Source organism: Carettochelys insculpta, chromosome 3, assembly GCF_033958435.1.
Source record: "Carettochelys insculpta isolate YL-2023 chromosome 3, ASM3395843v1, whole genome shotgun sequence".
Classification (NCBI taxonomy): Eukaryota; Metazoa; Chordata; order Testudines; family Carettochelyidae; genus Carettochelys; species Carettochelys insculpta.
In genome coordinates, this window is record NC_134139.1 from 26,899,472 (window position 1) to 26,914,117 (window position 14,646).

A 14,646-nucleotide genomic window follows, 5' to 3' on the forward strand; every position below is an offset into this window, starting at 1 on the left:
CTGCTCCCATTGGTCAAAATCTGACAGAGGGCAGTATGTGGGTGCAGCGGGGAGCAGGGAGCCAGCTAAGTGGCCCCTCCCCTTATGGACAGCCTCCACAGCCCCATGCCTCCCTCACACCTCCTCTCCCAGACCCAGTCAGCTCCTGCAACCCCTCCTGCCCAGCCCCAGTTACCTCCTGCACACTCCCCTCTGCCCCTTCTCTAGTCAGTTCCTGAGCTCTCCCTTGCTCCTGCATCCCTTCACCTTTCCAGACATCCTCCTTCCCCTTCTGTACCTCCCCACTAGCTACACCTCCACACCCTGCCTGCTCCAGCACCCTACCTCGCACCCAGACCCTCATCACTCCCATCCCTATCTCACTTCCTGGCAGCCCCCTCCCGCAAACTGAACCCCTCCTTTTCGCCTCACTCCACAGCCAGGGAGGGGGGAAGGCTCTACTAATCCTGGACTCCCAGAAGAGTTCATCTGACCTGGGGGAGGCACTGAAGCTTGGTCCTCTCTGCCTCCTCTTCCCCACTTCTCTTCCATGGACCTAGAGCACCAGGGCAGCGAGATGTCTCAGTTGGGGGCCATGTCAGTAAGGACTGGGGTTTTTTTTTGTTTTGTTTTTTGGGGGTTGCCTCTCACTTGTGACCTCCTTTTGAATTTTCTGTAGATCAGTGGTCCCCAACCCAAAAAAGATTTCCTCCACGATCTACAGTTTTACAGGACTATCTTCTTCATCAACAACTGTAGATTTATACTTGAGCTGGCAGCTAACAGGATGATTCTTTGCTGGCCTATCTTAAGGATCTTTTTGAGTTACAGGATCTTCATTACATCACATTTAAACAAGCCTATACCTCAGGAGTCGGCAGTCTATGTATGGCCCAAGTGCTGGTGATACTTTATAAAGTCATTAATAGTCCTACTTACAACAGCTCCCTTAATAAATTAAGATGTAGAGCTTTCCTGTTTAGGCGGTGGTTTGTAGCATTAGCTGGTCTTTTGGTAATCCACAGGCCACTCGGTTTTGAGCAAGCTCCCAGTTGCACAGGAGAGTAGAAGTAGGGCTGAACTCCCGCCTTGCATGCTGATGAAAATCAGCTCACATGCCACTCTTGGCACCTGTGCTGGGGTTGCTGGCCCCTTCTGTAGAGGTATTTAAAATTCTTTTATTTGGCTGTCTTATTTAGTTTATGATGATACATTATGCAATCCACATAAAGCTACTTTGTTGGATCGAGTTTATCTATGTATGTATAAAGACTCCTTTTAATTCTAGTGGTTGAAGTATATTGAAATAAAAGCGCAGTGCACGAGAGAGCAAATGCCCTTCAGTGCTCCTCATGCTTGTGTGTGTCTCCTTTGAACTTCAGTTAGGCTGTGTTTGGGTGTAGGTATCCACCAGCATGGAGAAGTGTGCAGGATAGAAATAAATGGAGGGTGGGGCAGCAGTCTATGATACTGCAGTTTTGTCAATGGGACTATGATCAGGCCCTAAAAATGAAATTGCTGAAGATTGTTGAAATGTCCTGTAGCACCTTCCTAAAAGTATCAGTTTCTTTGGTCTATCAACGATCAAGTGCCCAAGTACTACAACTGTATGTTAATAGTTGCTACCTAATATAAGAAAGGTTTGATAGCAGGGCCTGTGCCATCTTGTAAGTTACATCTAGGCAGAAAAGCTACCAGGAATTGACATCTGATGTTTACAGGTAGAAACACAGACATGGTACCTACAGATTCATGTGGCTATTTCAGCAGGAACAGATTGTTTTACCAGACTAACATTGTCCCAGCATCAGTGGACCAATCCCATACCTCTCACACCTGCAGTCATTGACTTCCATTAAAATAATTGGGACTAGGCATGTAAGGAAATAAGTCTTTCCTTAATTTGTATGCCTAAAAATTTTATACTTGCTAGTTATAAGTAACACCTAAGATTATGGTCACTGACAATCTAAAAAGATTTGTTATTTTTCCAATTTACTTAGTGAATTTTCAATCTAATCAGATTAGCTTCTTTTATGTAGTCAATAGCTGACCTGCAAATAATTAAAACACAGGCATAATTTTAATCATGTGAGTTGTCTCAGTGAAGCAAATGAACCTACACACATGAATACAGCTACACGTGATTGTTTGCAGGATCAAGAACTTTAAGACAGGAGCATTTTGGTGGAGCAGAAAAATCTTTATGCAAGTATTTATATTTCAGGACATAAAAGATTCATCAGAAATTGGAATTTTTAGTATTAGACAGTTTTAAAAAATAGAAGCTGGCAAGGTTATTTTAAATCATTTAAACAAACAAGCAGCAGTGTCAACATTCTATTCAGTTTAAGACTCAATATTAAAAAATATACAACACTCCTTGCAGATTTAAAACATGAACAAGTTTCAAACCAATATTTAAATTACCACATGGTTCAAATTTGCAGTCCAAGTGATTGTTTACATTAAATAGCACAGAATATATTTTTACTACTTGGCAAAAAAGCATGAGTACCCAATGTTTAGCTGAAAGTTAGTGTTTTCTGAAGAGCTTTGAATGATTTCATACCACATCTCAAATTGTTTTGAAAACTCAGCTCCTGTTTTGCCAGTTGTGTCTGTAGGGCAGTGGCAGGGAATTCCAGTGGGGGGGGGGGGGGCGGGGTTTAGGCAGCAGCAGTACACCTAGGGAGATGACTCATTTGTTATTGGAAATGTCACTAACCATTATGTTGTTTACCTTAGTTGTCTTGTTAAAAAGGTAGTTTTCATCTGCCTTATTTCTCTCATTGGTAGAGGTTAAAATTGTTTTGTTAGAGGCAATGAATAAAAAGAGGCCAGCATTGAAGATGGGGAAAAAAGGAGTACTGCATATTAACTAATACCAGAATGTGAAACAACATAATTTGCATTTTAGATTTTCGTTTTCCTTTGAGGAAATCTCCGATTGAGATAATGGGCTGGATTCTGTACCGTGCCTCAATTTTCTGCCACCTTTGTACTTCTCAGTTCTTCAAGCCAGTGAGATACCTGGGTAGCTTTAACTTATGGTAACTTCTCCACAATGGTCAGAGGGCTGCCCTGCAGCCAACCGTTCCATTCTTTGGTCACTACTTCTTCCAGAAGCTGGAAATGGGTGATGGGGATGGATTACTTGATAAATACCTGTCCTATTCTTTCCCTCTGAAACACCTGGCACTTGCCACTGTCAGAAGACCTTATCCTAGGCTAGCTAAATCTTTGGTCTCATCTAGTGTGGCTATTCTTATGCCTTTGGCCTGTCCCTTTCCAATCCCCTAACATATCTCTGTGATGGTGTAGAGATATTACCTGTGCTGTCTTGGATTTCTCTTTATAGCTCAATGGTCACTGACATGTAATGTGAACAGGACATTTTGTTAACAGTGCAACTTCCAAATAAAAATTAGGAGTGTGAGGCTAAAAGCGTCCAGCAAGCTAGTAGAAAACACTATCTGCAGTAGGCGTCAAGTAGCTGCTGGAGATCACTGATTAAGAGGAATCACATTATCATGGCACAACCAAATCCACTCCTGTTACTAACAATGAAACAGACACATTCAAAAGTCAGCAACAGGTGGGCAAGGTCACTGCAGTCTAGAAACCTCCAATAAGTATGGGGAAAAAAAAAATCACTCAGTAGGAATACCCATTTCAACATGGGCAATGAATAGCAACTTAGGGCTTGTCTATACTTTACTGCAAGATCAATGCACTGGTGGTCAATCTTCTGGAGTTTGATTTTGCATATCTAGTGAAAATGCAGCAAAATTGAACTCTCTGTGCTTGTTTGTCAACCCCTGTAGTCCATACTATCAGGTGGAGTAAGGGATGTTAACGCTAGGCTATAGAGGCTCAATCTTCACTAGGGAAGGAAATCTATTGATATCAATTCCAGCTATGCAAAAACTAACTAGAATTGTAACAGAGAGGAAGCCATGCTAGTCTATACATTATCAAAACAAAAAGCAGTCTAGTAGCACTTTAAAGACTAGCAAAATAGTTTATTAGGTGAGCTTTCGTGGGACAGACCCACTTCAGACCATAGCAGACTGGTCTGGCTATGGTCTGAAGTGGGTCTGTCCCACAAAAGCTCACCTAATAAACTATTTTGCTAGTCTTTAAAGTGCTACTAGACTGCTTTTTGTTTTGTAACTAGACTTGCGTATCTGAAATGGACTTCTTTCCCCAATATAGGCTCACTCTTTGTGAAAGCTGAAATTATGTGCTTCAATTGTCAGCTGTTAGGCATCTCCAGTCATCTTGTGCGGGGCTCCCATAAGTGCAAGCTAAGTAAACACCAACATTAATCCTTAAATCAAATACTGCACTGCAAAAAGTCTGCAGTTCCATTATTCACATTTTTTCATGACTATGACATCTTTTCTAGACCTGTATTTTTAACACTGGCTTTACCTTTGGATTCTAAAATCCACTTGGGCTGCCCATGGCTAGTGTGAAGTCCCTCTGAAGATGCTGGGATTGTTTATGAATGCAGAGGTCTGCCCACATGGAGTTCATTCAAGGATCAGGGCATTAGACAGACACATTCTAATGTCACCTACATTTGTGCAGGTGCATTGAAACCAAAGGAATTACGTGACTAACTGTGGCAGAACTTGGCCCTGAATATTAACATTGTGCGGGATCAAGGACAATTTTTTACTTGACAGTCAGGGTTTGTTTTTGTTTTGGGTTTTTTTTTTTTGATCGTACATACTGTGGGGGAGTGAATTTAACTTGTTATTAAATGGATTGTGTTCGACCTCCCACGTAAGTTCTGGGGAGACTCCATATTGGTTTCCACTTTCAAGATGGATTCCCTGTCAGTTTCCATTTTAGAAGAGGGCCACTGAGCGCTGAGTCATTTCCCTTCCCTCACAAAAGGGTGCAAAAGCTAAACGTATGAAGAAGTTAGGCCTCCTGACCAGAATCTGCATGGAGACAAGGAGTCTATGTAAAGGAGTGGAGCAAATCACCTCGGGGCTCTGGCTCTCTAGTGTCTCCTTTCAGCATGGTGGTGACAGTCCAACACAGGAGATCTAGAGGAGACCCCTGGTGGCTAGGGCAACACTAATATACCGTGAGGCTTCGTAGGCCAGTGGAATCTGGTAGCTAGGGTACTCAATTTTATAGTGTCAGGTGTCATAGGCCAGTGTACACCTTACTGATTTTAGTTAATAGTGGCGAGGGAACAGTCAGTCATGCATGCTTGTCATTTCTTCCTAAGCATTTCTCCACACAGGACTTTGCTTCAAGAAAGGAACTGAAGAAAGAAGCAGACAGTTTCCATCCAGTCCCAAGTGTTGTGCTATTCCTGACTGACACCACCCCTGTCCCTCTCCCTGCAGTGACCAGATTTACCTGAGCTGTTCCATCAACCTCAGGACTGTGGTAGGAAGTGGAGAGGAGGGGAGGGAAAACATACTCACCTGTATATAGTTTACATATATAAGTTCACAACAGGATTTCCAATAATTTGTTTGTTTGTAGTTAAATAAATCTGTTACTGTTTGTTCATCCTTGATTATGTTGTGGTTAGTGCACGGTGACTAGCTATGGCAAGAGCGTCTGAATCTGTATTTCAGGGTAGGATTCGTTTTCTGCCCCACTTTTAACAGAACAATATCACCCAGGATACTAAACTCATCTCTGCAGAGTGCTCACAGCTCATTCCTGTATCCAGTAAGGAGATTGTTCAATTCAGTAGACAGACCACTATAGTGGAAATCAGGAGATGGGAGGTCATATTCTGCTTTGTGAACAATTCACTTTGTCCTTGTGCAAGTCTCTAAGGTCATGTAGCCACTACCCACCAGGCTGATGGGCAGAGACTGATGGGGTCGGTCAGGAAGGGGGAAACAATTTATTGCGTTCTCTAGACACAGATAGCTGAGAGCTTTCCTGTTGACTCCAGTACTTTACCAGAATGAGAAGAGTAAGAGGAGATGACAGGACAGTGCCCATTACAAACTTACCATAGTGAAGATACCGTAGTAAGTAGATCTAACTATGTCAACTTTAGCTACGTTATTCACACATCTTAGATAAGCACCCCACGGTAATGCAGACGAGGCCTAAATTACAATCTGATTTCCAGGGGTGCTGAACACCCGCAGCTTCCTTTCAAGTTAATGCCAATTCTTTTCCAATCCTATATACAGCTAAGTCTATACTAGGGAAATAAGTCAATTTTAGATATGCAGTTCTAGCTATGGCATTTGTGTAGTTAGAATCAACTTATCTGAATTGACTTATTTCTCTAGTAAAGACCTAGCCCCTATACTCTCGCATTGACCTCCATGCTATTGCATGGAGTAAGGGAGTAAGGGGTTGACTGCCAAGGCCAGAAAGATTGATTCTGATGCATCTTTACCAGACGTGCAAAATCAAACTCTGGAAGATTGACCCTGGCCGGGTCGATCTTCCACTTAGTATACACAAGCCCTAAGTTCTGTTTATACTCAACTCTCTCTCTGTTAGCCAAACACTTAAAAACTGAAAGCACCATAAAAGAAAGACAGTATGAAATCATGCATGCAAACAGTTTATTACAAAAAATATATATTAAAGGAACTTCCATACTTTAAGACCATTATTACCAAAAAGTCATCAAATGTAAATAAACACTTGAAAGGGAACACAAAGAAAAAAAACTTACTAGAACAATATGATGCAAGAACAATCATCATAGGCATATTTCTCTGAATGCATCATAAATCCTATTTCTCTACATTGAACAGAGTTGGTTTCAAAGATTTCTGTATCATTCTGATAGGAAGTTAGTTCCACCCATAAAATCATTCATTTCAATGGCTAAAGCATAATTTTCTCATTGTTCTTAATCCAGAATTCATCAGGAAGTAGTAGATCCACTTGAGGCACCATTTATTTTATATTCTTGATCTGGGCTTGGGAGAACAGTTGAACAGTTTGGCTCATCTGGAGGAAAGATGGATCCAAACTGTTCTTTGAAAAATACTTTTTCCTAAATGCTGCAAAATTTTAGCTTAAATATTTTTGATTTTTAAGCTTATTTTTTCCAGTTGTTATGGGAGGGAAGTGTTACTTTTACAAGTGTCTTAGGAGACATGAATAGCACAAAGACAGGATACTCCATATGTTACAGCAGAGTCTAACAACACAGGAATACAGAATGAAATAGATTTAAGACACTACAAATAATATCCTAACTTCTTAAATATAGTTAGCCTGATGTGATATATTGAATCTAACAAGGCACTAAATCCTGAGGTTTTGGGCTTATTACATCAGTATAATTCCAAAATTACACCCATTAAAGAGAAATCACACATTCCCATTGTAGACCCAACAAACCACACCATCACATACACAACAGTGCTGAGTCCCTGGCAGTCATAGCTCTAATAAATAAGTGACAAATATAGTCTTCAACATTCTGGTATGTTTTAATCAAGAAGAATATTTCATATTTTATTCTGGCACGGTAAACCTTTGTTTTTTTGTATTCAGTTTTATACATACACAAGACTGCTGGTGTTTTTTCCCCATCCATGTGCCAGTAATTTAAAACTAAACCAGTGCAATGTTACACCAGTAAAAACTTGTGAGCATAAGTCTCAAAAATTAATGTAATGCAGAAATTGAAAAACAAAAAGAAATAGATTATCATGAAAACACTAGTTTTCAATTAAAGGGGTTACGACATTGACATTGACATTCCTTAACTGCATGTTAAGGAAATTTAGATTAAACACATCCTGCTGGGATTTTGCACTAAATCTGTTTACTGTGTAAAATTATGCATTTCATTAATCCTGAAGATTTAAAAATTGGATTCCTTGTTTTTTATTGAGGTCTTAAAAATTCTCCCCTGGGATTTACTGGAGCTAGTCCTTTAGCTGGTTACTCTGAATGTCCTCTGACTTCATGAATATTGGAAACTACGGAGGCTATCAGTCTCTTTCTCCAGAAAAGAAAAACTGAGAAAATTAATGTCACATTATATATACATAGATGATAACGCCATAGAAATACCTAGCTTTGGATTCAGATCTCAATTGCATTAGAAGTGTAAAATAAATATTAACACCTTTCAGACCACTATTTTATTTTATACACTGTGCTGAACACAGAGCTGGGGAGGATGTTTAAATTTAATTATGACTTTATTTCAAGAGAATCTATCTATATTTAGAAAAGATTGAACATTAAGGAATATGAAATTAAATGGCTCTAATAATAAATTATAGTAGTTAAATTACAGCCTGTTTTACTAAGCTTAGTGAAATTGATTCTGCTGGATCTACTTTGATAAATAAGTTGTCCAGTATTTTATAAGAGGGCTATTCCTTATATTTTCCCCTCCTTGGTACCTTCTCCCCTTTTGTCCCCCATGCTCTCCCTTGTACTTCCATGAGAATTAGTCTGTTCTCACACACACAACAGAAATAACAAGTTTTTTCTTAAATAATTTTTTTAAACTTCACTACACAGGAAAAGTAGTGTTCTGAATTACTTTTACTGATCTCAGAATTACTATTTCACACACCTGAAAAGAAATAAAAAAAAACTACTAAGATGTTTAGTTTTAAAAGCATTTAATGACATAGCATATATTTAACAGATAGGGTAAAAGTCTTAAAGGTACAGTTCCATATAACTGAAAGCCAGTTCCAGTACTACTCTAGCAGGCCCAGTCATTGAAAGTTCATTCCTATTAAATGTATTTTTGATTGTGCATTAAGATGAATTTTTTCATTACAATAGTTACAGTGACAGAGAAATGCACACTATGTATCAAATAGCAAAGTAATGTAGCAAAATTATAACACACAGTGCTGCAGCTGACAAGCAAGTAACCATTTGAGTAACATTACTTTTTTCCAGTAAATGCTTCAGTTCCACTTTTACACTTATCCATTACTTTAAAAGGGTTTATTATACATCTAGTCTTCTTATACTTTGTACTAGAATTATCTGAAACATACAATATAATGTATTTCAGCAAAAAAAAATCAGATTATTTAAAAGTATCAGTATGCTAAACCCTTCTTATACACCAACATTCTTAACTGTTGTCCTTGATGCATAAAAGCTTCACATTGTGTTAACAACTGATGCTGATGCCAGGATACAAATAAGTTTGTCTGTAAGTTAATGCATATTTGCACTGTTACAGCAAAGAGAATATACTATTATTTTAATAAAGGTTAGACTCGTAATGGGAGGCTCTATTAGTCAAGACTCAGCATAACAATCTTAATGGAAGGGAACGTATTTGAAAATTTGTACATTTGTCTTTGATGTGCATGGTAAATTTGTAAGCACCGCTGCCTTGCATACCAATAGCACAGGATGTGGGTTCTTTTCCAAGACAGCCTCACAAAATTGAGGAACAGTTTAAATATTAAGACCTAATCTACATTAACTCCATTTAAAAAAAAAAAAAAACAAAAGCAAAACCTGGTCCTCCCTCTCATACAGAAGCTGCCCAATGCACCTCATACATTTGTAATGGGTTTTTTTAATGCTCTATAAATAATAAAAATTAAATCATATTGAGGAACATTAGGCACAGAGAGTAATGTATTGGTTCTGAACTTGCATGCTGGAATTCCACTGGTAAGGTCAGAAGTGCAATGTGTGGAGATGGAATTCATTTCTTTTTGCCAAAAAGGCTGAATCTCTTTTCTTTGTCTTTCTCTCTGTCTTTCTCCCGTTTGCCAGGGCTGGATTCACTGGTTATTGTAACAGTGGCTGGAAGGGTTTGGGCCCGACTGGAAGCTGGAGTGCTCTGTGTGCTTGGAGACACTTCAATTTTGTCAGAAGAGATAGCCGATGTGATGGCCTGGATCCATGTGTTCATTTCCTCCTTCAACAAGCATCAAAAGTTAAAATGTAGGAATCAACCTGTTAGCTTGTACTATTCTCTGTCATTCAAACAACAATGCAAAAGAAGTAATTGACACAGAAGTAGAAAATTAAAGGGACCGTGATCCCAACTCATAAGTTGCCATCATTTTTAAACCAGGCTTTTATTTAGGTGCCATTCGTGCTATGCACTTTGCAGATGCAAAAATTTGCATCTGTGTTTAAAAAAAAAAAAAAAAAAAAATCTAACCCCCATCATGACACAAGTATTAACCTTGAATCTTGAAAGTCTCTCTGTTTTGTGGGTTTTGAAGGAGCAAATTCCAGCATCACTAGCAGACCAGCAAGTTCATGGACATGCACACATAACTGGAGATTAGGACTGTAAACGTACCCTTCAATATCAAATCATTTTTCTTTACTTAGCATGTATCAGTACACCAGTATATGACAGCAATACCATTTAAAAAGAAAATGGATAGAAACTTACGTCATCTTTGGCTTGGAAGAGGTACTCATTGCCATCAGTTAATCTGCAATTAAAAACAACCACTACATATTTTAGCCTAATACACGGGTGCAAATCTGCTTCATTTTCACTAGCAAGTATTCCCATGGAGGTTAAATGGGATCACACAGCAAAGTGGTAAATAAACACAGCCTTATGATAATTTGTACTTTCCATGAATCTGTACCCACCTGGCCCACATGCTGCCCACTAACCCATGTGACTTGGGGGCATCACTAACATTTTCAATTCTAAGAAGCTGTCATTTAAAAAACACCCCCCCAAATGAAACAAAAAAAACAACCCACACCAAAACAACCTACCTGCCCTGAAGAGCAGGATGGGCAATATTCAGTCCTGGGCTAGATACAGATTTAAAATTCAGTAACTCATGGTCTACTGGGGTTATAAATGGAAATTTTATGCCACGAGATAAACTTTAAAGTTTGTTATTTTACATAAAGCAAATATATCATAGGTATTGACATTTACACGTTTGATTTATCTGTACTGAAATTTCTCTACAGTTGGACTAAAGCCACAGACGACAGATGTGCACTATCACCAAAGCACATCAGGGCTATGTCTACACAGCAGCCCTATTTCAAAATAAGCAATTCCAGAACAGCTATTTTGAAACAGCTATTGCAAAATACAACTGCTACTCAGAAAAATGTATGTCAAAATAGCACTTGGCTCTTTCGAAATGCATAGGCTGTGGCCACCCTACACCCCTCTTTTGGAAGGGGCATGTAAATTACAGCTGTTCGAAAATGCAAATGAGGCACTACATGCATATGCAGCTCCTCATTAGCATATGGCAGCTGTGCAAATTTTGAAGCTTGTAACTTTGAAGTGCTGACCAGCAGCCTAGCTGCAGGCGCTTCGAAATACATGCCCAACTTTGAAATTCCCTTACTCCCAAAACGAATTGAGGTCTACAGATTTCAAAACAACACACCCACTATTTCAAATTTATTTTGAAATTGCATGTGCATAGTGTAGACAACAGCAAAGTTATTTTGAAATCACTTGGTTGTATGCCCATAGCCCAGAAATCAGTTATAAGTAGTATCACAGTTACAAGATCCTCTAGTTCCCTGACAAAAATAATGCATTCACGTTTCTCAAAGCAGTCAGACTGGCTTAATTGTTCGTGAATAGGAAGTACCATTGGTACCAAAGGCTCTAGCCACACACCTTTTTGAGACACTGACATCAGTATCTTCATTATATCTATCCATCAAAACCTGTTTTTGGGTAGCCATAATGTCTGCTTAATGAATTTCTCAACTGGCAGCTTTATTTATGCACAACCCCACTTTGTGCTCCTTGGTGAAAAAACTAGCGCTAAGAATCCAAGATTCATTCTTACTTAAGCTGAATTCATCTTTCCATGACTCTCAGAAAAATCACCTTCCCTTCCTTCTGTCCAAGCACACAGCACGCAGCGGAAAAGCTGTCACATACTTTAGATGTTCAAAGAGCATCTGGAGAACTATAGCAAGCACAGTGAATCAACAGAAGATCAGCATCCTCATATGTCTCCCTTCCTCTGAAGTGCCCAGGGCTCGAGGGGACTAGCTTTATGAGCTGTAGATGCATACATGGTATCATGTTCTCCAGCTCTGGACATCGTCATGGAGCCCCCACAAGATGGACAGAGAAACTGTGGCAGAAAGATCTTTTGCTTCCATTAGAGAACTGCAGGGCAGCAATGTGGTCATTGTTTGAGACTTTTATTAACTGCTATAATATGGGCACCTGCTAAAATACCTTGATGCAACTGAGCCCCTGTAAGACAGTAACTTGCACTGTCATATAGTTCTGTTTAACTTAAATAAAGAAGTACCCAGTTATTCTATTTTGGGTAGCACCAACTCACCTGAGAAGAGTCTCAGCAAATGTCCATATGAGGAAGAATAGCAGAATCTCACCCCAAATTATTAACTAAACAATCAGTGAAGCTGAACTTAGCTTATTTGTCAATTATGAAATTAAAATGATTAACTAAATAAATCTTGTGCTACATGTTGATGGGCCAGTTTCTGGATTGTGGGGGGCCAGCTGAGTGCCCTCAAGTCCCTTTTTCTTTAGCAGAAGGGGAAGGCAGTCAGCACCTTGTAAGATTGGGAACTGTGTGTCACGGAAAGAACATTCTCCGCAAAAAATAAACAAACAAACCCATTTGGTTTCCCAGACTGGTGCTCCACCAATCTCACCTTAGCTTGAACACATGCTTCTTCTTTTTGTAATCAACCGCTATTTCACACACTGCTTCCTTCAAGCTGACAGGGATCTCACTGTGGTAGGGAATGCCAGAAGCAGCAGCCTTGGAGTCTTTGTAGAAACCCATCTCTTGGTTGTTTATAACACAGTACACATTGTGCCAGGATCTTTAAGAAAGGGAAAGCAAGTGTAAGTCTAAGTCTAATTCTCTTCAATGAAATACAAATTTGACTGAATCAAATGCAACTATCTTTATAGGATTATAAAATTAATTCAGTTCAGTCTGGGGAGCTAGAAAACAGGCATCGCCCTCATAACTGCCGGGTGAGAGTTCTCTCATGAAAGTGCTGTTTCAAGGCAAAAGTGCAGCTCTCAAGCCAAATGGAAGAGAGATTTCTAAAGCTCTCCCACACACATTTGCATACCCTAAGAGTGGGACTACTGTTTGGAAGACAGGCAGTTTACACACTTAAAGAAACTGCTTGACCTTTTAAGGAATACTTGCAGTGGGATTTCTCTCTGTTATAAGATTATGGCTGAATTATACAAAACATTCTTGACTTACATACACTCAGAAGCAGTAATTGTTACCTCTTTCCATACCATGACTGTAAAAATAAAGAAATACTGGAAGTAGGACTCCTTGAATATTAATACCTAGGACTATTCTATATAAAATTTAGTTGTTTGACACATTCCTACAGAATCTCAACTCCGTGGAAAAATTTTTATCATCAGCACTCAAAGCACAAAAATTGTTTTTTTTCCATGTGTCATGAGACGAAGGAGATGAGGAGAAAGATACCCAGGGCACTGTAATTCAGATTTCTGCCCCATCGCCGCTACTCGTCATTTCACTCCTTGAGCAGAAGTAGGGAGTGATGAGCTAAGTCAGGATTCCTACAATGTTTACTTTCCAGGCAAACTGGAGTTCTGGCTTTTCCAGTGTTTCCCCCTCATGGTCATTTAGGACCAAATTCTGCTTCCTCACAAGGACAAAAAACTTTCAGCGTGAGTGTTCTCTGCATGGGGATTGTAGCATAAGGACCTTAGAATTTAAATCATTCGGTACAACCAAATCTAACTTCAAGGCACACTTTGAGCAGATTACAACAACTGAAAACATGGATGCATAGGGTGTCCCACTACACACAGCTGCTGCCCTCCTGCCCCCACAAAATAGCAGCCTTGCTTAAGGTGTTAGTTGTCTAGCACAGTGGGGCCTCTGAGGGCTATGTAAGACAAATATTTATGTCTAGTGTTTTTTATTTTTTTTTCCAGGATATTTGGATGTAAAACTTATTTGCATTAATTGCCAGATACTTCACCTGTTTGAGGCTTTTTTATTGTGTGTTTCCCATTCATGTTTACGATGCAAGAAGCCCTCCATCTGAGCTGAAGGCATCTCTTGTGTTTTGGCTGGTAGGGTAGCTGCTGTTTGAGCCTGAATGGCAGTCTTGGCTTTACGGTCTGCAGTTGGGGAAGGAACAGGACTAGACTCTTTTGAACTTGTCCTCTGTTCTGCAGCTCCATTGACCATTTCGTTTGCTTCCACAGTTTCCGCCAACTAAGAACACAAAAAAACACCAAACAAAAAAAAACAAACAAAAAACCATTCATTTACAGGCCACACAAAACAACAATATCTTAAGAGTTAATTTTCTATCTTGCACAATGTGGCTGAGTGTACGCTTAGTCTATAGAGTAACACAGTCCAGTAAAATCACTTCCACACCCCCATGGAAACACAGAAGGCTAAGGAAATTAGAAGGTATGAATGGATTAGTACCCATTTTACAGATTAAAAAAAGGAAAAATAAAAGGAGCAAAACATCAGTGTGAGTTTTACTGCACTTTGTTCTGCTAATCAAGTCATATTCAATTTTATATGGTTAATCTTAAAATGAGAGTGTTTCCTCCCATTGCTAAGTACTCAAAGACTTGCAACAGTAACAAATCACACTTCTGTAAACAGAGAAATAATGAAAGTTATAGACTTCAGCCACCTTACATATATTTATAATTTTACTGTTGTAAAATTAATAGAAATTCTA

The 14,646-nt window shown here is 39.3% G+C and overlaps 1 protein-coding gene across 4 annotated transcripts in view; it reads right to left on the minus strand.

The window, feature by feature from the left end:
* Positions 1 to 8,565: 8,565 nt before the first annotated feature.
* The window catches only part of SPTBN1 (spectrin beta, non-erythrocytic 1), a 222,633-nt gene continuing 216,552 nt past the window's right edge, over positions 8,566 to 14,646 (minus strand). For all 4 annotated transcript variants that reach the window (XM_074989512.1, XM_074989511.1, XM_074989513.1 and 1 more), the window contains 4 exons: positions 13,921 to 14,159; positions 12,586 to 12,759; positions 10,346 to 10,388; positions 8,566 to 9,856 (listed from right to left, as the gene is read on the minus strand). In XM_074989512.1, the coding sequence (XP_074845613.1) occupies positions 9,641 to 9,856; positions 10,346 to 10,388; positions 12,586 to 12,759; positions 13,921 to 14,159 (672 nt within the window). In that variant the 3' untranslated portion in view covers positions 8,566 to 9,640. The remainder of the gene's footprint in view (positions 9,857 to 10,345; positions 10,389 to 12,585; positions 12,760 to 13,920; positions 14,160 to 14,646) is intronic.